Source organism: Ammospiza nelsoni, chromosome 2, assembly GCF_027579445.1.
Source record: "Ammospiza nelsoni isolate bAmmNel1 chromosome 2, bAmmNel1.pri, whole genome shotgun sequence".
NCBI classification, from domain to species: Eukaryota; Metazoa; Chordata; class Aves; order Passeriformes; family Passerellidae; genus Ammospiza; species Ammospiza nelsoni.
In genome coordinates, this window is record NC_080634.1 from 30892785 (window position 1) to 30914272 (window position 21488).

Sequence of the window (21488 nt, forward strand, 5' to 3'; positions counted from 1 at the left end):
GCTGATGATGAAGACTTTTTGGCCACACTGTAAATGTCTGGGGACTTATTCAGACTAGCCCTAGCCCAAAGCAAAGCTGAATTCTCATAGTGGTCAGAGCACATTTGCTGCACATCTTGCAGGTCCTTTCACCTAAATTGTTTGTGTTCTCCTAATCCAAACTGAGGTGCTAATGCAGCTGTGCCCTATCTGACCACGAACACGGATTCCTATCCCAGTTCTGATGGAGGAAAGGAGGACACATATTGGCAGACAACAGGCCTCAAAATGAATGAGGACAAGGAAGGTATTGGTGCCTTCACTCCAGCAGCAAGACGGGTAACAGGAAAATGAGATGTCTTTTGTCTTGTGAAGACTTTCTAGCCAGGATTGCCCTGGCTGAGGTGATGCAGCCGGAGGGGGAGCTTTACCCCTCTGACATGACCAAACCATTGCTCTGAGCACTACTTCCACTCGATCTCCTGTCCTCTCTTCTGCCTTTTCCCTGTCTGTAGGACCACACTGTTGGTTTGTGATGGAAGAGGCCATCACAGCAGCTGTGCAAAGGCACCCTGGACAACCGATGCCCTGGGCGCCTTACCCTCCAAGCACCCTTTGCAGTATCAGCTCTTTGCCTTTCCCCTCACTTCGCAGCCATCTCCCCCACATCTCGCACGGCCTGGGTGCCCCCTCACATCCCTCTCTGGGAAAGGGAGCCGGTGCCTTCTTGTCCTGCAAGTGCTCTGTGGGGCGGCCCCGGCCCGTGGGGCAGGAGGGCTGCACACGACGGGGAGCCGCCGAGCCTGGGCCGTGTCCGAGCCGGGCTCCGGGATCGCGGCCGGCCGCAGCCCGCCCCGTCGGGAGCGGCGGAGGGGCCGGTGCTGCCGGGGCGGGGGCCGGTGCCGGGGCGGCGGCTCCCGCGCCCGTCCGCCCGTCCCGCCCCCTGGCTGCTCGGCCCGGCGGTGCTCCCGCCGCCGTCCCCCGCCGGCGCTCCCCGCCCCTCGCCCCTCGCCGAGCCCCGCCCGGCGGTGGCCGGAGCGCGGGGCCGGGGCGGCTGCCTGCGGCGGCCGGAGCTGCGGCGGCGGCCGGGCCGGGGGCCGGCACAGCCGGGCAGAGGCGCGCACAGCCGCGCGGGGCGCCCGTCGCCATGGCAGCGCTTGCTCCGGCGAGAGGTAAGATGGGTCCCCCGGCCCCCGCCGCCGCCGCCGCGATCGGCCCCCGCTCCGCCGCCGGCCCCCGCTCCGCCGGGCGCAGGGCGGCGCCGCCGCCGCCGGGCACGGCCGCGCCCCGGGGCGCCCCGCGGGCTCCGCGGCCCCCGCCCAGCTCAGCCCAGCCCAGCCCCGGCCGAGCCGCTGCGCTCCGCTGCCGCCGCCGGGCGAGGCGAAGCGCGGGGCGGCCGGAGCCCCGCCGTGGCCGGGCCGCCGAGCGGGGGGCGAGGGGAGGGGGCGGCGGGGCAGCGGCGCGGCTCGGCCCGGCCGGCCGCGTCTCCCGGCACCCCGGCTCTGTGCGCGCTCCTTTGCAACCATTCTGGGTCACCTTCCCCTGCGAGCCCCCTCCCGCGCCTCCCCTGCATCGGCGGCCCCGCGAGCGGCTCCCGAGCTCTCCCCCGCTGTGGGATGGGCGGTGGGGCGCACCAGGGAGCGCGGCCAGGTGAGGACGGGTTTCCCCGACCTGGGCATCCTGCCTTAGCTCGGGGGCACTCCGGTCTCTGCCAGCGGGAGAACCACAGCTTGGAGCAGAATTGGGCCCCAGACCCAGCAGAAGCAGGAGGATTCCAGCCTCATCGAGGGACCGGTGTGGGCCAGCAGAACAAGCTGGGGTGGGAAGGGCGGCAGAAGGAGAAGCTGCGAGGAAATTCATTCCCCTGGGAATTATCAGAGATGGGTAGTTCGGTAACTGTCTCCAGAGGCCACAGGCCTAACTGCAAGAGTGGTGATACTGGGGGGGAAAAGATGAAACAGAGTAGAATGGGGGCATCGCCAGTCCAGTCATGGCAAACTGCTCCAAGCAGGGAGGAAAGGAGGCAAAGCCTCAGGTGGTCACAGAGAGGGTGAGAAAATATGGAGAGGCAGAAGGAAGCGGGGGGTGGGAACTGAGCCATTAGCTCAGGCTGGGGTACTGAGCTGTCAACATAGAGATTAAGTTTACATCTGCGCTGGTCAAGACACAGAACAGGCCTGTACCTTCTTGGAATACGCTGCTTGGGTGTCTCCTATGGATGAAGACAGAGAAGGGGGTCTGACTGGTAGGACCAGGGAAGGCAAAGGTAAGGACTCTCAGGAATAGGTTAGTAGTCTTGTTCCCTGGGTTTGTGACTGTGGGGGTCTCTGGAGACCAGAACTGCGCCAGCAGAAACATGTTGCTGAAAGACTTGTGTGTCAAGAAGGTGGAATGGCAGGGTACCATTGGAATGGTGGAATGCACCCATGGATGGGAGCAGCAGGTTAAAAACCAGATCACTGGCAGAGAGAAGCTGAGGTCCAAAGACTGTTGGAGCTGTGGGAGCTGTACAGCTGAAACAAGGGGTGTAGCAGCACATGCATGGGGATGGCAGGGCTGGAATTGCAAGGGATGATGCAGATCAGACCTTCCATGCCAGAAATGGCATTAGCAACACTTTGGGTAGGGAGCCTAGGACTGGAAGGACAGGGAGCATGGTCTCAGCAGCACTGGCTTGAGTTGGTGGGGACCAGAGTCCAGCCTGAGCTGTGCAGGGACTGGTACAAATTTGGCTCTTCTGTTTCCTGAAAGACATAGGGAATGCTCCACACTGTCTAAATCATGACAAGGTGTTAGTGTGGGCAAGGAGAGAGAGAGAGAGAGAGATCTGGGAAGATAGAATGATCTTAAATTACTTTTTCTCTTTTCTCTCTTCTACAGTGAAACTCGTGCCCTGAATCTCCAAGGGAACCTTTGAAAAGGATCTTCCCCTCCCTGCCATCTCATTATTGTTTGCCAGCTGTGCCCTGCGCAGGAGAGCTTTAAAGACCAGCAAAAAGAAACAGCGAAAAGGACAATGTAGTGAGAGAGCAGTGAGGGCTTGGGTAGGAAGCCCTTTGAATCTTGTTTCTCACCCTTCCCTCTTCGTTGATAGCTCTCTGACAGCCTTGGCAGGAACCTCTACCTGGCCACCAGCGCAGTGGCATTTGGTGAGAGGGGAATTACACTCAGTGTATGCACCACCCTCACTTTTTCATCGGGACCTCTACTCTTTTTCCTGTCATCTCTGAAACTCTTGCCTAGCTCCTCATTCCCTAGGACACTGGGAAGCAGGCACTTGCTTCTGACGAAGTGTTTGGAGTCCCTAGAAGTCCCTGTTTGTGTGTGGCCTTCACCAGTCCCAGCAGAAGGTGGCCTCTAAGTCAGAAGGTGTCTGGTGGGCACATGAAGTAAGGAGAGCTTTTTGTCTGGGAGAAGAGTGGAGGAGAGTGATGTAATAGATGGGGAGGAAAAAAAAAAAGTGAGCCCAAGCAAGTGAGGGAAGAAGCACTGGCAAGTGTTCATGAGAGAAAAAAGGTGGAAGAAAGAAAAAGAAAGAGAACAAGGGAAAAAAAACAGATGAAAAAGTTAGAACAAGGGGAAGAAATATAATCAAATAGAAGGGAAAGGGAAGACTGGAAGCGAGACAGAGTTGACGGCTGTTCAGCCTGGCACCTGGTGGCAATGCCTTGAGAAACCCTTCCAGCGTGCAAACAACTCACATTGCAGCAGCAGATGAGGAGAGACGTGGCTCCCCCAGTGCTGAGTCCCACTCACCCTCTTACAATATCCCAGCAGCAGAGGCAGGGTGCAGTCTAGCAGGGTTGGCAGCATGGGGGACTCTGAATCAGAGTCCACCTTGCACAACAACTCGCTGTGGTGGCTGGCATGTGGGATGTTAGCTCTGTTGGCCAACTCTTGGATTATCCTCAGCATCACGGCCAAACAACAGAAACACAAGCCTCTGGAGCTGTTGCTGTGCTTCCTTGCTGGCACACACATCCTTATGGCAGCAGTACCCCTCACCACCTATGCCGTGGTGCAGCTGCGGCGCGAGTCCTCCGACTACGACTGGAACGAAAGCATCTGCAAGGTCTTTGTCTCCACCTACTACACCCTGGCGCTGGCCACCTGCTTCACAGTGGCCTCCCTCTCCTACCACCGCATGTGGATGGTGAGGTGGCCGGTCAACTACCGCCTGAGCAATGCCAAGAAGCAGGCTCTGCACGCAGTCATGGGGATCTGGATGGTGTCATTCATCCTCTCAACCCTGCCCTCCATCGGCTGGCACAACAACGGCGAGCGCTACTACGCCCGTGGCTGCCAGTTCATTGTCAGCAAAATAGGGCTGGGCTTCGGCGTTTGCTTTAGCCTCCTGCTGCTCGGAGGAATCGTCATGGGCTTGGTGTGCGTGGGTATCACCTTCTACCAAACCCTGTGGGCGCACAGGAGACGCCGGCGGTGCCACCATCAGAGGGCAGAAGAAGCGTCGTCCTGCTCTTCATCAGCACACACCACTTTCAATGTGCCAGCCATTGTGGTGGAGGACGTACGAGGCAAAAGGAGGTCTTCACTAGACGGCTCCGAGTCAGCCAAGACCTCCTTGCAGATGACCAACCTCATAAGCGCCATTGTCTTCCTGTATGACACGCTCACTGGGGTGCCTATCTTGGTAAGCATCCACTTCTCCCTTTGCCTTCAGAGTCTGCAGTTAAAGCAGATTTGCTTTTCTCTCAAGTTTTAGAGAAGGATCTCTCCTGTCCCACCAGCCGCAGAACTGCCGCATCTGAATCTGTGTTATTCTGAGTGGTGGTTTTAAAAAGATTGCAGTAATTCTCTCATCCTTCCGCAGCAGCATTTTCTTAAATCTAAGCCTGGGGAATACACACCACACAGCTAAAACCACTGTGCAAGTTTTAAGTGGCTAAGAGGAGAGGAAATTATTCTGCAAACTTACTTGTAAAAACAATGAGATTTCTATTTCTCCAGTTTGCTTCTGATACACCAGCTTTAACAGCTGATGCATCCAGTTGTCTTTTTCCTTCTGCTTGTGTGGCTGCAGGCAGTATTCAGGTTTTGGCTAGCCGGTCGATTCTGTGCAAAATTGGAGAGCTGGAGAAGTTCTCAAAAAGAACCCTTAAAAGGGGAGAGGCTGAGTCACAGATTATTTTTTTCCCCAGCGGCTGTGTCCTTTGTTAGCACCTATTTAGCTCCAGCTGGTAACGAGTACAGGAAGAAGGGATGCTAGCACCAGGTCTCATGTTAGATATATGACAGCTTGGAATATGGTCCGGCAAACCTGGGGCAAGACCCCAGGAGCAGGTTTTCAAGGGATAATTACTGGATGAATCCTTTAGAGACAGATTATGTTCTGCTACAGAATTGATTCGCATTACCTTTCTGCCTTGATCCCTACTTCTGTCTCCTTGGCATTGTTGCTTTTTCTTGCCTTAAAGGTCGTGAGCTTTTTCAGCCTGCGCTATGATACGGCCCCCACCTGGATGGTTCTGGCTGTGCTCTGGTGTTCCATGGTGCAGACCTTGCTGCTCCCCTCTTTTATCTGGTCCTGCGAGCGCTACCGAGCAGATCTCCGCACCGTGTGGGAGCAGTGTGTGGCCATCATGTCTGAGGAAGACACAGAGGATGGTAAGCTCCTCACCACCCACAGTCACCTCTCTTCACTAACCAACCTCCCCAAAAGACTACAGAGGAAAGAGGGGGGGTCTTTGGGAAAAGGATCTTGTGGTGTTGCAGGTGGCTCAGTGACATTCATGTTACCGCTTGAAGTCAGCAACCACGAGAAAATTTATTCTGTGGAGGGCTCTGCCGCTCACCGCCTTAGGACTAGCATCCAGGAAGCATTAGTGCAACATCCTCCTCACTAGTTGCAAGCATAGATACATTGTGTGTGGCTGCCAAACCACAACCGAAGTGACATGCTGGGCCTCAGCCCAGCTCGCTCATTCAAGGGTCCAAGACCTGGCAGTGAGCAATTCAAAGGCAAGACAGAAGAAATAGGGCACTGAGTGGGTGCTTTAGTGCTGCTGCAAGCAGAAAGACAAGGTCCTCGTTCAGAGGCAAGCCCTGAGGGCTGCAAGTAGGGCAGCACAAGTCAGATAAGCATTAGGATGGTGTCCAGGTGCCCTGATAATGCTCCTCTTCTGACTGAAAAGTGTTGACTGCCGTTCTCGTCTTTGCCAACAGATGGTGTGTGTGATGATTATGGAGATGGCAGGATCTGCAAAGTGAGATTCGATGCGAACGGCGCCGCAGCTGCGAAGCGGGACTCTCGGGACATCAAGCTGCTGCCCATGCACCACATGTTGTTGCCCCAGGACAAGGTGCATTACCTGCAGGTGAGCCAAGAGCTAGCGGGGCAGCCCCACAACCCACTTCCTCCTCTGTCAGGTTCCCACGTCTTTGTGTCCTCTTGACTCTCCTCTCTGCGAACCTCAGCTACTCCCTTCTTATTCTGACTTTTCAAGTCTTCCATCACCTGCCCCCTCCTCTGTTTTCCAGGTCCCTATCTCACGGAGAATGTCACATGATGAGACTAACATCTTCTCCGCCCACCGCTCTGCTCCATCCTTCCTACACAAGTGGTCTTCATCTGACGACATCCGCATTCCCACCCCCCGCAAGCCCGGGGGCCCTGGTTTCTTGCCTCCCCAGCTGCATGACTACCAGCACCGCCGGCGGCCCCCGGAAGATGAGCTGACGACCCTACGGCAGTTTCTGGAGGGGGGGCTGTTGCCCCGGGGCTCCAGCTCCAGCGCCTGCTTCTTCCGAGATGAGATCACCACGTTCATCGACGAGACACCGCAGCCCAGCCCAGCCTGCAGCCCACGGCACTCCCGTCTCCTGCTCGCATCACGCCGCGACCGCCGCCTCTCCCTCGGCAGCAGGGAGGAGGAGAATTCCGACCGGCCACGGCGCTGCTCTGTGCTTGGCAACGAAGTCTGGCATCTGCAGGATGGAGAGCAGGCGCCATGTGAAAGGACCCCAGAGGCCTGCGAGCCACAGACCTTCCAGGACCCCAAACTATGAGGGACAGCATCAAAAACATTCAGTGCCATCACAGTTTTTAAATAAAACTTCAAGCGTTCCCTTTGTCCCAGGACCCAATCACTAATTTGCATTCTCATCTTTCTCGCCAGCAGGCAGAAAACACGGCACCCCATGCTGGTGGGGGAAAGAGAAGTGGGACAGATCCGCAGAAGGGAGCACAACGGACGGACAGACAGCCTGTGCCTGCTCTCAGGTTACAAACACATCCACCGCTGCCACCGCCACTTGGCACCCTTGCCAGTCCCGTCCCTTTGTGAACTCCACCCTCGCATCCGCTCTGCCCTAAGAGACAAGGCAGGCGCAGAATGGTATTAAAATTCTATATTTGGAGTGTCAATCGTGTGTCTGTTTTTAAAATACTATATTAGTAATAATTTTGTTTCCATAGAAACAAAATTATTGGCCCGGTGTTTAATGAAGCTTCACAGGCTTCTGGAAGGGAAATGCAAAATGTGCGAGTCTCCTTTCCTCCCTCTTCATCCTTCCTTGTCAGTTTCTCTGAAAGGCAGCAGATGCTTAGCAGCCGAGGAAAGTGAATGATGCCCTTAGAGGAGTTGTCATGGGAGACTGGGTGAAAGGTCTTTTGTCCATTTCAGATGTGGTGCTAAGCAGGAGAGGCCTCAAGTTTTTAACACTGCTCAGCAAAAGGTTTTGCTTTGAAGCAACTCCAGGCTTGGAAAGAATTAAATTCTCTCCAAGAAGATCCTGACCCTTAACATCTTATTTCACCAGTGCAAGCTATTGATTCCAGTGCAAACTTTGTGTGAAAGTTCAGATGGCCCAAACTTCTCAGCCAAACAGGAAAGCTGACAGAAGCTTCTGAGGGAAGTCCCCCTCAATTGCCCCCACCAGCAAAGCTGGGAGTGGTGAGGTCTGGAGCAAGCTCCTGCCCCAGACACAATTCTTGGCAGGGAGGTGCGAGAGTACTGTGTGGGTGATGGACCTTCTGGCTGGTGTTGGCTGTCATTCCAGCCAAGGGCAAAGGTTTGGCATTGTCCCAGGGGAGGCAGTGTCAGAGGGAGATAGGTATCCTGTCATGCCCAAGGCAGTTCTCCGTGTGATGGCAGTATGAAGTGTCCAAGCGTGACTCCAAGGAGAGGCGTCCTTGGAGGCCTTTGAGTGACCCACCCCAAAGGGAGGGTTCGCGCTGGGGAGGCCGCCCGGACCAGGGGCCCGTCAGACACAGCGGCGGCTGCAGCACCGGAGCCCCCGAGGCAGCGGCGGCTCTCGGCCGGCACAGCGGGACCTGGGCCGAGCCTTCCCGCCCACCGCGGCCCCGGACCGGCGCCGCCCCCGGGGTGGGCCGAGCCCGGGGCCCGCCAGGACCCCTTCTCCTCCTCCTCCGCCTTCTCCTCGCGGAGCCATGGCCTCGCTGCTGTGCCTCAGCCTGCTGGCCGCCGCCGCGGCCGCCACGTCGCCGGGCCGGCTGGTGCCGTTCGACCTGCTGTACGCGGACGGCGTGAGGGCGTACCTGGCGCGGGACTGGGCGCGGGCGGCCGAGCTGCTGCAGCGCGCCCTGCACAGCTACGCGGGGCTGCGGGCCGCCCGCCGCGCCTGCCGCGCCGCCTGCGCCCGCCAGGAGCCCTTGGGCGGCGGGCCCGGGCGCTGGGAGGCCGCGCTGCTCGGGCCGGTGCTGCAGCGCGCCCGGTGCCTGCAGCAGTGCCTGGGCCGGCGGCTGCGCCCCGCGCCCTCCGCGCACCGCGCCAGCCGCGCCGTGCGCCGCGACTTCGAGCGCAGGGAGCCCTATAACTACCTGCAGGTGGCCTTCTTCCAGGTGGGCACAGCCCCGGGCGCGGGTGGGAGTGTGCGCCTCCCGCGGTGCTGTCCCGGCAGGGGCGGGCGTGGCACGGCTCTCCTGGAGGGTCCCTGGGCAGCCGGGGTGTGAACGCCTTTCCCTCAGCCTCGAGCAGAGACAGCCTCGAGGGAACCTTACTGATGCGCGTAAATACCTGCAGGGGGGTTGCCAGGGGAATGGAGCCAGGTTCTTCTCACTGGTGCCAGCCACTACAAGAGGCAACAGGCAGAAACTGGTGCACATGAAGTTCCACCTTTAGGTGGAATATTAGGAAGAACTTTACTATGCGGCTGACCATGCGCTGGAACAGATTGCTCAGAGCAGTTGTGGAATCTCCCTCACCAGAGACATTCCAAAACCATCTGGATGCAATCTGGTGCCATGTGCTGTAGGACGACCCTGCTTGTGCAGGGAGGTTGGAGCAGATGACCCACTGTGGCCTCCTCCAATCTGACCCATTCTGTGATTCTGTGAAGCCGGGAAGCAGCTGGGGTGAGGGGTGGGCGTGAACAGCAGAGACCTGCAGGAGCATGACAGGCGCCGCTGCCTTTTCTCCACAGCTGAAGAAGCTGGATCAGGCCGTGTCTGCCGCTCACACCTTCTTCATGGCTAATCCCCAGCACCTCCAAATGCAGGAGGACATCGAGAAGTACCGGCGTATGTCAGGGGTGAAGTCAGACAGCTTCCAGGACCTGGAGGCCACGCCACACTGGGTGAGGGCTCAGTGCAGAGCCATGCATGAGCAGCTCTTTGTCCACCCTAGGGACTGGTCTGGGACCCTGATCTGTTCCCACACAAAGGCCATGGCTTGAGACAGGCCCCCATACACAGAATCATAGAGAGATTTAGCCCAGAAGGAACCTTTAATGATCACCTAATGCAAGTCCCCTGCCATAGGCAGGGACACCTTCCACTAGATCAGGTTGCTCAAAGCCCCATCCAACCTGGCCTTGGAACTCTTTGAGGGATGGGACATCCACAGCTTTTCTGGGCAACCTGCTTCAGTGTTTCCTAACAGTCATCATCAAAGTATCTTATCTCCAGTCCAAAAAATATTTTATCTTCCATCAAAACACTTTTTCAGTTTAATACTGTCACTACAGGCCTTGGTCTAAAGTCTTGCTCAGACCCCTTTGTGTCTGAAAGGCTGCATGAAGATCTCCCTGCAGCCTTCTCTTCCAGGTGAGGACAAACTACTGCAAGTGTGACAGAGAGACTTTTTGATGATAGTTATTTGGCTTTAGTGTGGGATTTGCTGTCACTGTGTGGTTGACTGTGCAGGAGCAGGTGGGCCCCTTAATGTCAGCACCATCCTATGAGCGATTCAGAAGTCTCAGGGCATCCTTTGGTGTCACCCACACTGATGAGGGGACCTGGATCTGTCCTTCACAGGAAGCATATGAGACTGGTGTGCAGCACTATGATGCAGATGAGTACCTGCAGGCCGTGGCCAGGCTGGAGGAGTCACTCTCAGAGGCCCTGTCAGCACTGGAAGAGTGTCGTGCCCTGTGTGAAGGGCCTCGGGAGGATGAGGATGAGGAGGAGAAAATGCAGCCTGGCCTGTATGAAGCCATTGCAGGTAGTGTTAGAGGCGCAGAGGGCTGGGTGGGAAGGCTGTGCTCCCCACCCTGGGCACATCCCATCACGCAGCACTCCTGTCTGGAAGAAGTGTGGGCTACCACCTTTCTTGCTGTTCTCTCTTGCAGCCCATTATATTCAGGTTTTGAAGTGCAGGCAGCAGTGCGTCCTGGAAATTGCCACAAAGCCGGGGAGAATTTCTGCTACAGAAGATTTCATACCCTCTCATCTTGATTTGCTGCAGTTTGCCTACAGCCAGGGTGAGCAGAGCCACAAACCAGCAGGTTGTGCTGTGGCACCCCTACACTTGTCCTTTGCCTCTGATCCTGGAGGGCAGCTTGTCATGGGGAAAAACGGCACACTGACCTGAGCTCTACTTCTGTTTGCCCCCTAACTCTTCCCAGAACCTCTCTTCAGGACTGTGGCCACCTTGGGAGATGTCCCTTGTGGTCTTCTTCGGTCTTATTGCCCAGGTTCTGTGGTGTGAGGCTGTTTCCACGTCCTTCCTCCAGTACACTTTTTCAGGACCTTGTTCCAGCTATTTGCTGAGTGTTCTATACCCTCCTTTTCAGTACCTGGCTCCAGGGCAGGCTCCCACTTCCTGCCTAGAGGCTGCACACACATCTCATCTCAGCAGAGGTGTTCCTTCTGAGGCATCCCTACCTGCTGAACTGATAGCCTGGCATGACACTGGACATCCTGTCACTCTGTCACTTCACACACCCCTTTTGCATACCCCTGCTCCTCCCCACTCTGACCCAACTCTTATTTCCTCTGTTAGACCACTGGGAAAACTTGTATCTCAAAGATGCTGCTACACCCCTCATCTTGTCTGTTGCATGAGGGAAGTGGGACCATCTCTCTTTCAAAATACACTTACTTTTAATCTGTTTCTTCTAAACCAGCTCCCAATCAGCATTAAAGGCATGCCTGTTCTGTACCAGGGTCATTCCCATCGCTGGGTGGAGGCCCAGCTAGGCAGGGCTGATGTGTGTTGGTGTAAGGCCAGTCCTGACAGGGACTCTGGGTGCTGCTGGCCTGTACACATCCCTGCTCAAGTCTCTCAGAGACATCTGTGATTGTTCTCTTCTGTCCCTGCACAAGTTGGGAACCAGACAATGGCTGCTGAATGTGCTGCTTCCTACTTGCTGTTCTATCCCACGGATGAGCCCATGTTGGAGAAAATGAAGCAGTATCGCACTGAGCTAGGAGAGGACGCAGCTGTCACAGCCAGACAGGTAGGTACAGCTCCAGGTCTGTCCCTGCTGGTCCTCCCCTGTCCCACAGGACAGGATCACAGTCCATGAGACAAAAAGGGGAAGGTGTTTCACTGCAGACATGTGCCAAGGCCAGGACTGAAGAAACTGGAGTTTAGTCTGTCACAGTCAGTGTCCCTTGAGGCCAAATACAGGCTTTAATTGTGCACAGCAGTGGGATGGGACAGGCTTCTGCCCTGGACAGGGATGGGGTTGTCTTTTGTGAGGTGGTTGTTTGACAGTCTGTTTTCTTCCTTAGAGTATTCAGCATTATGTGCAGAGATCTTTGATGGAGAAGAAGTTGATTTATTATGCAGTGGAGCATCTGGGAGAAACTTTTCATGACCCTGTAAGTAACAATATCATTTTAATCTTCCTGCCATGGTTTCACCAATTGTTCACAATCTCAGTTGTCAGAATTCACTTTAGTAGGCCATGACCAGATGCTGATGAGGAGGACCCCCAAGTCCTTATGAGGTGGATCTTTAAGGCCTTTCTTCTGCTCCAGGACTGAAGTTAATTTGAAATTGCTGCTGTAACCATAAGCATTGGCTCAATTTGTCTGTCTTGAGAAGTGGGCCACAGTGGTTGGTCTGATACTCACTGGAGAAGCAGTGCAAGGTTTGTTGTGTACTGAACCACCTGTGGTTTTTTTCCTTACAGGATCTTTGGACTCCAGATGAGCTGATTCCTGAAAACCTAAGGGAGAAACACAGGTAAGATTGGGCAGGTCAGCTAGGACTGCAGTACAAGTAGGGGTGGTACAAGGAACAGTAATACCTAGAGAAATGAGGACAAAAGGAATGGGAAGGATGTGAAATGCTGCTACAGAGGAGGGTTGGGCACAGCTCTGTGTACTGACAGCCCTGGTCTCTGCTTTTTCCCTTGCTCCCGAGAGAGGATCAGGAGAAGCAAAAGCAGGAAACTCTGGATGTGGAAGAGAAGGAGAAGAGGGGTGAGTAAAAGAGCCTGAAGGAGGTCTTGGATGCAGTCAGCCAGACTTACTCAGGCTAAATGCTGTCTTCCACCCTCAGACATTTGAATGCTAGCGTAGATGCAGACTGACTTGAATGGCTCAGCAAGTCTTCTCACTGTTCTTTTCTTCCTCTTTGGTGCATGTGTAATCTTGCAAAATCTCGCTGCCTACATCTCTGGCATGCAAACTCAAAGGGCACTGTGGCTGGAGAAGCTGAGGACAGCCTGAATGTGTGACAAGCCCATGGACATGCAGATCTCTGTGCCAGCAGTGTCTACACCAAACCTGGTTCAGCTCCACCAGCCCAACCTCAATCAACACTTTCCTGAAAGGGACACGAAGGGAGGGGGCAAGAAATGGAAACTGGAAGCAGACAATATAGCTTGGGCAAGTCTTACCCTGAAAAGTAGAAGTTCAAGGGGTTTGTGGCTGAATGATGCAGGTTGCAGTGCAGAGTCTCGTGTTCTTGTGGTCCCCTGTTCTTATGTGTGGATGTGGAGCCTCTGGAAGGGCTCAGTCATGGAGTCTTTGCTTGAAATGACCCTGAGTGGTTCTCTGCTGTGGCACTTGTGAGAGCAGAGCCTTCTAAGGGCCTGATGAGGGCATTCCTCATCATCCAGAGGTCAAAAAGGGTGGGGAAAAAGGCCAAAGATCAAAAAGCTAAATCATCAGCTAATATCCAGTGCTTCTCTTTGGGGTGAAGAAAGCAGAAAGATTCACCAGAGATAATTCTTGGATAAGATGTTGATGAAAGATGATTGAAAGGAGGGTTGATGGAGGTGTTTACCTGCTTCTTTTCTCCAGAGCCTCACTCCAGTAGGCTGGACCTGCTCTGCTGCTGCAATCCACAGTGCACTCAACTTCCCCCAGCTCCCTGCTGCTCTCCCAGCAAGTCCCAAGTGTCTGCTGGCTCCTGAAGCACGTGCTGTAGGCCAGCATCTGCAGCTGGTGCTCTGGTTCCCCTGAAGCATGTGAGGGGTCTGCAAGGAGCGGGCTCTTCTGGGGAACTGTCCTGTCTTCTCAGAGAATGTAGAGTGTCTCTCCACTTCCTTATCCAGGCGGGGGGTTGCTGTCTGAGGGGTTCTTGTCCAAAGCCTCATCATGCCTGTCTGTGCTTGCTTCTCAACAGGTGCTTTGCCTTTTGAGGGCATTGCTGTCACGATGGATTCCCAGCAGATGAATGGAACCCAGCGGGTTGTGTTCGACAGAGTGCTGACGGAGTCTGAGTGTAAGGACCTTCTCCGACTGACAAAGGTGAGGCCAGGATCCTGTAAGAACTCCTGTCTGTGTACTTTCCTCCTCAGCAGGCAGGGCAGTAGGGTTTGCATGGAGGAGAGCTGGCAGCCTAATGCATGTCATCTGTGTCCTTGTGTTCCAGGCAGCAGGGGAAGCAGGAGATGGGTACCGGGCAAGGCGGTCGCCTCACACCCCACATGAGAGATTTGAAGGGTTAACTGTTTTGAAGGCCGTGCAGGTAAAATGCATCTGTGAGTCTGCTGTCTTCTTAATTGTGCAGAAAGAGAGTTTGCCACCTGAGTGTTTTCTTCTGTGGATTGCACTCTGGGTGGTGTCATGGGTGTGCTGTCTCCTTCACAACACCTGTGGTCTCCTCTGGCCTTCCTCCTCAGTCACATTCAGGCATGTTGTACGTGGAAGGCGTGACAAGTGCTTTCTCTTCTGTGAGGCAGGGTTTGGGGACTGCTTGTCCCTGTGAAGGTAGCCTTACAGACATGCTTAGTTTAGAGCTGGAGAATAAATTAAGGTAGAAGGAGCCTCTTGAGATCTCCAATCTGACCTCCAGCTTGCAGCATGTCTAATTCCAAAGCTAGATGAATTCCCTCGATTCTTTGCCTAGGCAAGTTCTGAACATTTCCAAGGGTGGGGATTCTCCAGCCTCTCTGGGCACCTTTTTTGGAGCTGTACCAGTCTTGTGAGGGTGAAATTTTTCTTCATATCTAGCCAAAATTTCCCTTGCTGCAGCTTTTGTCTGCTGCCTCTTTTCAGTGAGTCTCTTTGAGGAGACACTGTCTCCATTTCCTCTGTAACCCTCTTTTAGGTGACAGGAGGCTGTACTTAGATGTTCCTTTGGCCTTCTCTTCTCTAGACTGAAGAAAGCCAAATCTTTCAGCCTCTTTTTCTAAGTCATGTGTTCCAACATTCCTGCCATCTTAGGACTCTTCATTCAAGACTCACTTCAGTCTCTGAGTATCTCTTGTGTAGTGGGAGATCCAAAATGATGCAGCTTTCCAGATGTGGCTTCATGGGCCAAGGAGAAGGAAATAATTGCTGTGCTGTCAAGTTGTACTTCTGAGTTATAATTAAATGAGAAAATGTCTTCTTTTCTTGCCTGAGTGACCACAGGAGACAAAGGTCTCTTCTTCTGTGCTGTATACGTGTATCAGTTCTTAGAGTGTCTTTGTAAGTATTGTAACAGACTTATTTTTCACTTGTAGCTGGCCCAAAATGGGGACGTGGAGTGGAGAGACGCCAAATTGCTTCTGCAGGCTAGTGAGAAATCTCGGAGAATCATCGAGTCCTATTTCACTCCTGGAAAGAAACTCCATTTTTCATTCACACACCTTGTGTGCCGCAGAGCTGTAGATGGTAAAGAACCTTCATCCTGTTAGTCCCTGTCTCCCAGAGAGTCTCCTCACTCCCAGCCATGTGCTCTCAGGAAAATTTCCTCCTTTTATTCTCATTGTACCCCTTCCTCTCTGCTTTATCCATTCTTGAGGCTGAAAATGTCCATATTCATTTTTGTGCATTTTCAGGGGAACAGGAAAGTCGCATGGATCTTAGTCATCCTGTCCATGCTGACAATTGTCTCTTGGATCCTGAGGGGCAAGAATGCTGGAAAGAACCTCCTGCTTATGTGTACAGGGACTACAGGTAAGAGCACCTGCATTAGATCATGTGAAGATATCCCTGGCCCCATCAGAGGATGAGCTTAGCTCATAGAAACCTGCTGATGGTTGGCTCAAAGCCATCGAGAACTGTAGCATCAGGCAGAAGGCTGCATCAGCAGTTTCAGAAGGAGCTGAATAGGAGTGAAACACCTTCCCTGGGCTGGGAAGACCTGCCCTTTTTCCCCTCCTTGCTTGACACAGCCAGCTTTAACAGAGAGCAGAATGAGGCTGGGAGGCTGCACAGATTAGAACCATGATATCAAGCTGCTATCTTGTGGGTCTGCCACAGTACTACAGTCAGCTGCCAGCCCTTTTGACAGGCTGTTTCTTGTAGTTGAGTTCCATCTTTTACAGAATTCTGTGAGTTACAGGAAACGGATAGTCAGGCTCCTTGGATTCCTTTTGTTTGGGCAGTGTACTTCAGTGCCTATTCTCTCAAGATTCACTGCAAATACTTTATGCTGGGTTTTTCCATTCCATGTGAGAGTTTGTGTTTTTTCCAGCCTGTGGCAGGTTTTGTTACTCCTCTGTGAAAGAACCTGAAATATAGTTTAATGGTGATGCCAGTTGTTGCACACTGCAGCCAGATGAGGTCAGTTCACTACAGCTGATTCCTCCTACTTGCCATCTCATCCCATGCATCCAGAAATTTTACTTGTCTTTTCTTTGAATGGTAGCTGTATCCAGAGCAGAAATCTCTATGCAGCTATGATGAAGATATGGGACTTAGAGGGAATTCCATTATCGCTGAGTTGTTTCCCTTCACATACCAGTGCTTACTTGGTATAACCAGATTGCAAAGTTACCAGACTTTGTTGTTTAACCAGTTAGATCTCTGTCCCTCCTGTGAGAAAGCTGTCCTGTCCCTTTACTGCTCCCTTGGTTCTCTGACTTCCACTTGAATGGATGGTAAAATACCTTCTGGGGATCTATGCCACTGAGCTATTTTTGGGAGCATCCCTGTCCTCTTGCCGCTCGAGCTGTGACTGCCCAACCAGCTTAAGGGCTGAGCTCTTGCAGTGTCCTTTTGAATGAAGTGCCTGTGTTCCAAACTTCCTGGATCTTTCATGTGAATCTCTGCTGTGGGCATTAATGATGACATTGAGCAGGATTGGACCCAGGGGCCCATGAGTTCCTGTGATGCTGCTCTGGGTGCACAGTGCTCCTTTGGATGCCAGCAGTGCACTGGTCCCTATGTGCTGGTCATGCTCACCTTCACCTTCTCTTTTCATTAGAAATTTCCCCTATGGCACCATTCTGAGTCCTTTTACCACAGTCCAAACTGCTGAGATTGAGCATGTAGTGTTTCCTTGGAAAATGCACTATTTTTTCAAACATTATGTGGGTAGCCAATCTGCTTTTAGTACCCCAATGTTACATTTTAAGACCATTTTCCATTTGCTTCTTGTCCTCCAATTATCCTTCTCAGAAATGGAGTCTAAAGCCTGCAGACTACTGAGGTCAGGATAACACTGTTTATGCTTCAACCATTATCCCTGCCTTCCTCTCCCTTTGGACATGAGAGAGCTGTCCTTGCTTTTCTCCACTCATGTCACCCCTCTGGCTTCACAGCCTTACTAAAGCCCTGTGGCAGAAGAGCTACAACTTCCTGGCTTCCAGGGCTGGTAATCCTCTCACTGCACTTATGTCCTTAACGTTGCTTCAGCAACCGCTGTGTTCATTAGTATGTCTTCCTCTCTGTCCCATTAACTAAGATCCTCTGTTGTTCCTCTGTTGTTTTCTATCAGCTTAATTGAATACCAAGAAGAACCTGGGCAGTTTGTGGCCCATTCTTTCACCTACTCGACTGTGGGCTCACCTGTGCTGTACAGTGTCCTTACTACTTCTCTTTTTGTATAACTTTAGTAAAGAAGTTTCTTGGTTTAATTTTCTTTTCTACATGCACCAGGCCCCTTTTTGATCATTCCAATTCTGATGTTACCCTGAAATTCCTTGGCTGTTAAGACATGGCTTTCTTTGCTGATCAGTCTCCTCTTCCAGGAGTTGGATTATTCCCAACCTTGAAACATAAACAACAGGTTAGAAACAAGGTCTGTCAAGCCCAGGGCATTGTCACAGCAGTGTCACAGATGCATGCTGCAGGGGATTAAGAACAAGCCAAAATAAAACGGGACAAGTGTGTAGAGCTAATTCCCTGGCATACTCTCCCAGCTTCCTGTGGCTTGCAGCTCAGGGACTCCCCTGAGCTAGGCACTGCTGTATTTAACACCCTCAGATGGATTCTCCTGCTAACTGGTCTACTTGCTTTTCAACCTGTGACAAGGAGTGTAGGGAAGCACCTGGGAGGAATAAGCTTCACCCTACAAATGTTCTCTTTCTTTTTGTCCACAGTGGCATTCTCTACCTCAATGATGACTTCCAAGGTGGAGGCCTTTTCTTCACTGAAATGGACACTGTGACTGTCACAGTAAGTCTGGGACTGGCCAAAAGAGGGAGAGAGAACTGAGGGCGAGACTTAGTCTGTGCAGGAGGAAACTGGTTGGTTATCGGATCCCACCACTCCAAAAACAATCCAGTGCTGGTGCAGTGTCAGATTCAAATAGGGACAGCTAAAGGGAAATTGAGGCAAATCTCAGACAGGGGAGAGTTTGACTCTTTCCTAGCTGAGATTTTCCAGGCTCTTCCAGTCTGTGGGTGTTTGTGACCTTTGTTGCCCCATTGATTCTCTCTGTCCCTCTCCAAGGCCTGCCTTGCTCACAGACTGGCTGTAGGTGCCTAGCAGCTCTCTGCACTTCCACGTTCCCACAGGGTGTGTGACCTCTGTAGGAGGACTGTGTCATCCAGAGCAGGGGTCTGCTGGCTTCACAGTCTCTTGTCTCTCTCCTGGCAGGCCGAGGTGCGTCCCAAGTGTGGGAGGCTGGTGGCCTTCAGCTCTGGCAAGGAGAACCCACACGGCGTGTGGGCCGTGAGGCACGGCAGGCGCTGCGCCATTGCCCTCTGGTACACGCACTCCCCGGAGCATGCTGAGCAGGTGAAGGGCATGCTGAAGGGACAAAGTACCTCCAAGTGAGATCAAATCCCACTGAGGAACAGCTTCTGGGCTTTCCCTTGGGGCAGGGCACCGTGCAGCACCTGGGGGTTGCCCTTGGACAGGGTGTGTGGTGGGGGGGCCAGCCTGGGATGGGTCCTGCAGAGGGGAATTGAGTTCTGGAGCAGTCGGGTGGATGTGTTTCATCGAGACCCCAGCAGGGAGGATTCACATCATTTCTGTCTCCATGGCTGCAGGAACGGGTGAAGGCAGAGGAGCTGATGGAGCAGAGGGCCATGGAGCAGGACCAGCCTGATGGAGATAAACATCAAGGAACTGATGGCAGCAGCAGATCCTCCTCAGAGCCTCGTGCTCCCAGCCGTGCAGCCAAGCCTGCAGATCAGAGACAGAAGCCTGGCTTGGACAGGAAGCAACAGCCCAAGGTGCTACGGGCCAGAGATGAGTTCTGAGTGCATGGGGCCCTGTGGACTGTCACACAGCCTGGCCTGGCAGGTCACAGGAGGACCGGGACCACGGAGGCCTGAGGCAGTGTCGTAGTGTGGTAGAGCCGTAGTGATGGGGAGGGGTGCAGCTTTCTTCTCTGTGGTGTCCCAGCAGCTGAAAAATGGGAGAAGGACACAGTGTGGAAGTCAGTGACACCAGGAACTTTCTTCACTGCCTCACCATGTTTGTCTCACTGAGAAGTAAGAAGACAAGGTTTTCTCACCCCACTCCTCTCAGTGCCAACTTCTTGGTTATCCAGGCTAAATCTGACAGGGGGAGGAGGAGCCTGGAGTCTTTCAGTGTGGGCTGTCTCATTCAGGAACTCTAAAGCCTTTGAATTTCCTAAGCACCTGCAAACTCCAGAACCTTGCGAAGTGACCTGAGACAGGAGAGGTGAAGGACTGTGAATAGATGGAATAAAAGCCAAATGCTGGACACAGATATTGATGGGAGCTTGAGTCTGTATTACCAGGGAGACATGCACACTTGTTTCTGATTGAAATTTAATTAACAAATGATGGGAGGAGATTGAGCCCTCAGTGAAAGATAACAGAGTATTTACCCAGATGTCAGCTACTTCCAATAAGGGAGAGCAAGAGAGAAAGTCAGCTGTGACGTGGCTAATGTGGAAAGGGTGAGGAGTGCTTTTAAGAAAAAGCACTGTACACTCACGTTTCCCTGTAGCAAGACCTCCCTTTTTTTTTGGTTTTCATTTTTCCCTGTCTCCATGCACTAAATTGTCCCTGAAAGCAGAAGAGAGATTTTGTTTATCATTTTCCACCCTGATAGAAAGACAATCTGCTGTCACTGCCCAGGGGATTAGTGTCCCGAGATGGGATTATATTGTAGCCAAATAGGAATTGAATGGGGTGGATATGGAGTATCTAAAAGAGCAGTGACCCTTTTCCTGGGAAGCATTAGAGCAAGAGATCAATCTGTGGTCATGACATACTCAAGTCTTGATGAGTTGTGCATGGACACCCCAAGTGCAGTTCAAGTGGAAGAAATCTGTAGAACCAGGGCCTGTGGTGTAAGAGGTGGGTGAGTGATCCCCTTGTCACTGTTGGCAGAGGGCCCCTGCTCCATGGGAAGGGAAGTCCTTCCTTAATCTGAATCCTGATGCTTCTTAACATGCAGGCCTGGGAAACCTGTGCTGGCAACCCTTTTTGCTTCTCATCCCCTCCCCAGGGTCCCAGGAAAACGTTTGATTGTGCATTTCAAATTCCCTCTCCCTGGCGAGGGGCCTGTCACATCCCAGCACCCACATGTCCATCCCGATGATTGGTTGGGGATGCTGGCTGGTTCCTGGTTGATGAGGACATGTTGGGGGTGAGGGGCCAGTGTCCACATCTCTGGCTTGCTTTGCCCAAAGGTGGCCTGGGTGATTAGACTGATGGCCTCCTGACGTCAGATGCGATCCGTTAAAAGGTATTTATCTCAGGCTTGGGCCAAAGCCGCGGGAGAGATTAAAAGAGATTGAGGCCAAGATAATCCCCTCGCAGCATCCCACTAAAGTGGCTGCCAAAAGGCATGCCACCAAATCTTTTGCCACCCCTGGCCCCTGTGCCCAGTTCTGTTCTCCCCATCCAGAGCCCCGTTTGCAGCCAAGAGAGGGTGTGGTGGCCCTGCCATTGGTTTTCCCTTTGCATGCCCTCTCTGGTGGCATCATCCCTCTTTCCACCCTGCCCAGGACACGAGTGGCGTACTGTCCCTGGGAAAACAGGAATTCCTGTGACTGTGAGGTACAGCAAGCCCTGCCCTAGTGGCTGATAATCCTAGGCTGTTCTGGCTAATCTTCACTTTATTAGTTTGTTGCTGATATAAACAGAGGGAGTCAAATCCGCCTGGGATTGTTTCTTTCCCTTCAGGAGCAGTGTGCTACTCTCTCTTTTCACCCCTCCCCATCCACCTGCTTTGCATTACGTCCCAATCCGATTTCCCCAAGTCTCTGGTGTCTGATTTAATTTGCCTGACGCTGCTCCTGGAATCAGCCCTCCCCCAACCCCTCCCGTGCACAGCCTTCCAGCTCCCCATGGGGAGATCAGTCCTGGGAGAGGCTGAGGAGCAGAGAGGGAGCGAGGGACTCACTGGGTGGACAAACGGGACTGCCCGGAGACTGCAGAGGTACGAGGGACTTTTGGGCAGTGAGGAGCCATTCTCAGCAAGGGAGGCAGGCTGTGAGGGTCCCATCCAGAGGGGACTGCAACCCACCTTGCTCTACAGACCCTGGTAAGTTTGCTGCCTTGCGATGCCTGAGGTCACCTTGGTGAAACCGGCATTGGGACCCTGAGTTTCTTGGAGCGATGATGTGGGGAGTCTTTGAACAAAGGCTCATCCCATCAGAGAATGAGGGAGGGTAAGATCATGGAAAGGAGTTGGGTTAGCACTGAGATGTCTTTACAGTGATGGAGGGGTTTTGCACTGGGATGGGGTTGCTTGTTCTCCACTTGGCAGGTAA

General features: G+C 53.3%; 2 protein-coding genes across 3 annotated transcripts; both read left to right on the forward strand.

The window, feature by feature from the left end:
• The first annotated feature begins 1013 nt into the window (after positions 1–1013).
• On the forward strand, positions 1014–7363 carry GPR162 (G protein-coupled receptor 162). 2 transcript variants are annotated; one of them, XM_059466105.1, is made up of 5 exons: positions 1014–1151; positions 2860–4630; positions 5415–5604; positions 6163–6314; positions 6478–7363. In XM_059466105.1, exons 2-5 carry the CDS (start codon positions 3791–3793, stop codon positions 7003–7005), a joined length of 1710 nt encoding a protein of 569 aa, XP_059322088.1. In that variant the 5' UTR covers positions 1014–1151; positions 2860–3790; the 3' UTR covers positions 7006–7363. The 2 variants fall into 2 exon arrangements, with proteins under 2 accessions (XP_059322088.1, XP_059322087.1); XM_059466104.1 differs by lacking the exon at positions 1014–1151 and adding an exon at positions 1489–1629.
• A 1026-nt stretch (positions 7364–8389) lies between these two features.
• On the forward strand, positions 8390–19075 carry P3H3 (prolyl 3-hydroxylase 3). The gene is made up of 15 exons (XM_059466103.1): positions 8390–8800; positions 9382–9534; positions 10214–10400; positions 10528–10659; positions 11504–11637; positions 11915–12004; positions 12319–12371; positions 12552–12610; positions 13761–13885; positions 14010–14105; positions 15085–15235; positions 15403–15520; positions 17890–17965; positions 18389–18529; positions 18784–19075. Exons 1-15 carry the CDS (start codon positions 8390–8392, stop codon positions 18994–18996), a joined length of 2139 nt encoding a protein of 712 aa, XP_059322086.1. The 3' UTR covers positions 18997–19075.
• The last annotated feature ends 2413 nt before the right edge of the window (positions 19076–21488 follow it).

What these genes read in the sequence shown, in the direction of transcription:
- GPR162 (XM_059466105.1), top strand. Translation starts at nt 3,791, where the DNA reads ATGGGGGACTCTGAATCAGAGTCCACCTTGCACAACAACTCGCTGTGG. An exon ending in TCACTGGGGTGCCTATCTTG is followed by an intron (nt 4,631 to 5,414) that starts GTAAGCATCCAC and finishes CTTGCCTTAAAG; the next exon opens with GTCGTGAGCTTTTTCAGCCT. An exon ending in ACAAGGTGCATTACCTGCAG is followed by an intron (nt 6,315 to 6,477) that starts GTGAGCCAAGAG and finishes TCTGTTTTCCAG; the next exon opens with GTCCCTATCTCACGGAGAAT.
- P3H3 (XM_059466103.1), top strand. Translation starts at nt 8,390, where the DNA reads ATGGCCTCGCTGCTGTGCCTCAGCCTGCTGGCCGCCGCCGCGGCCGCC. An exon ending in TGCAGGTGGCCTTCTTCCAG is followed by an intron (nt 8,801 to 9,381) that starts GTGGGCACAGCC and finishes TTTTCTCCACAG; the next exon opens with CTGAAGAAGCTGGATCAGGC. An exon ending in CTGTTTTGAAGGCCGTGCAG is followed by an intron (nt 14,106 to 15,084) that starts GTAAAATGCATC and finishes TTTCACTTGTAG; the next exon opens with CTGGCCCAAAATGGGGACGT.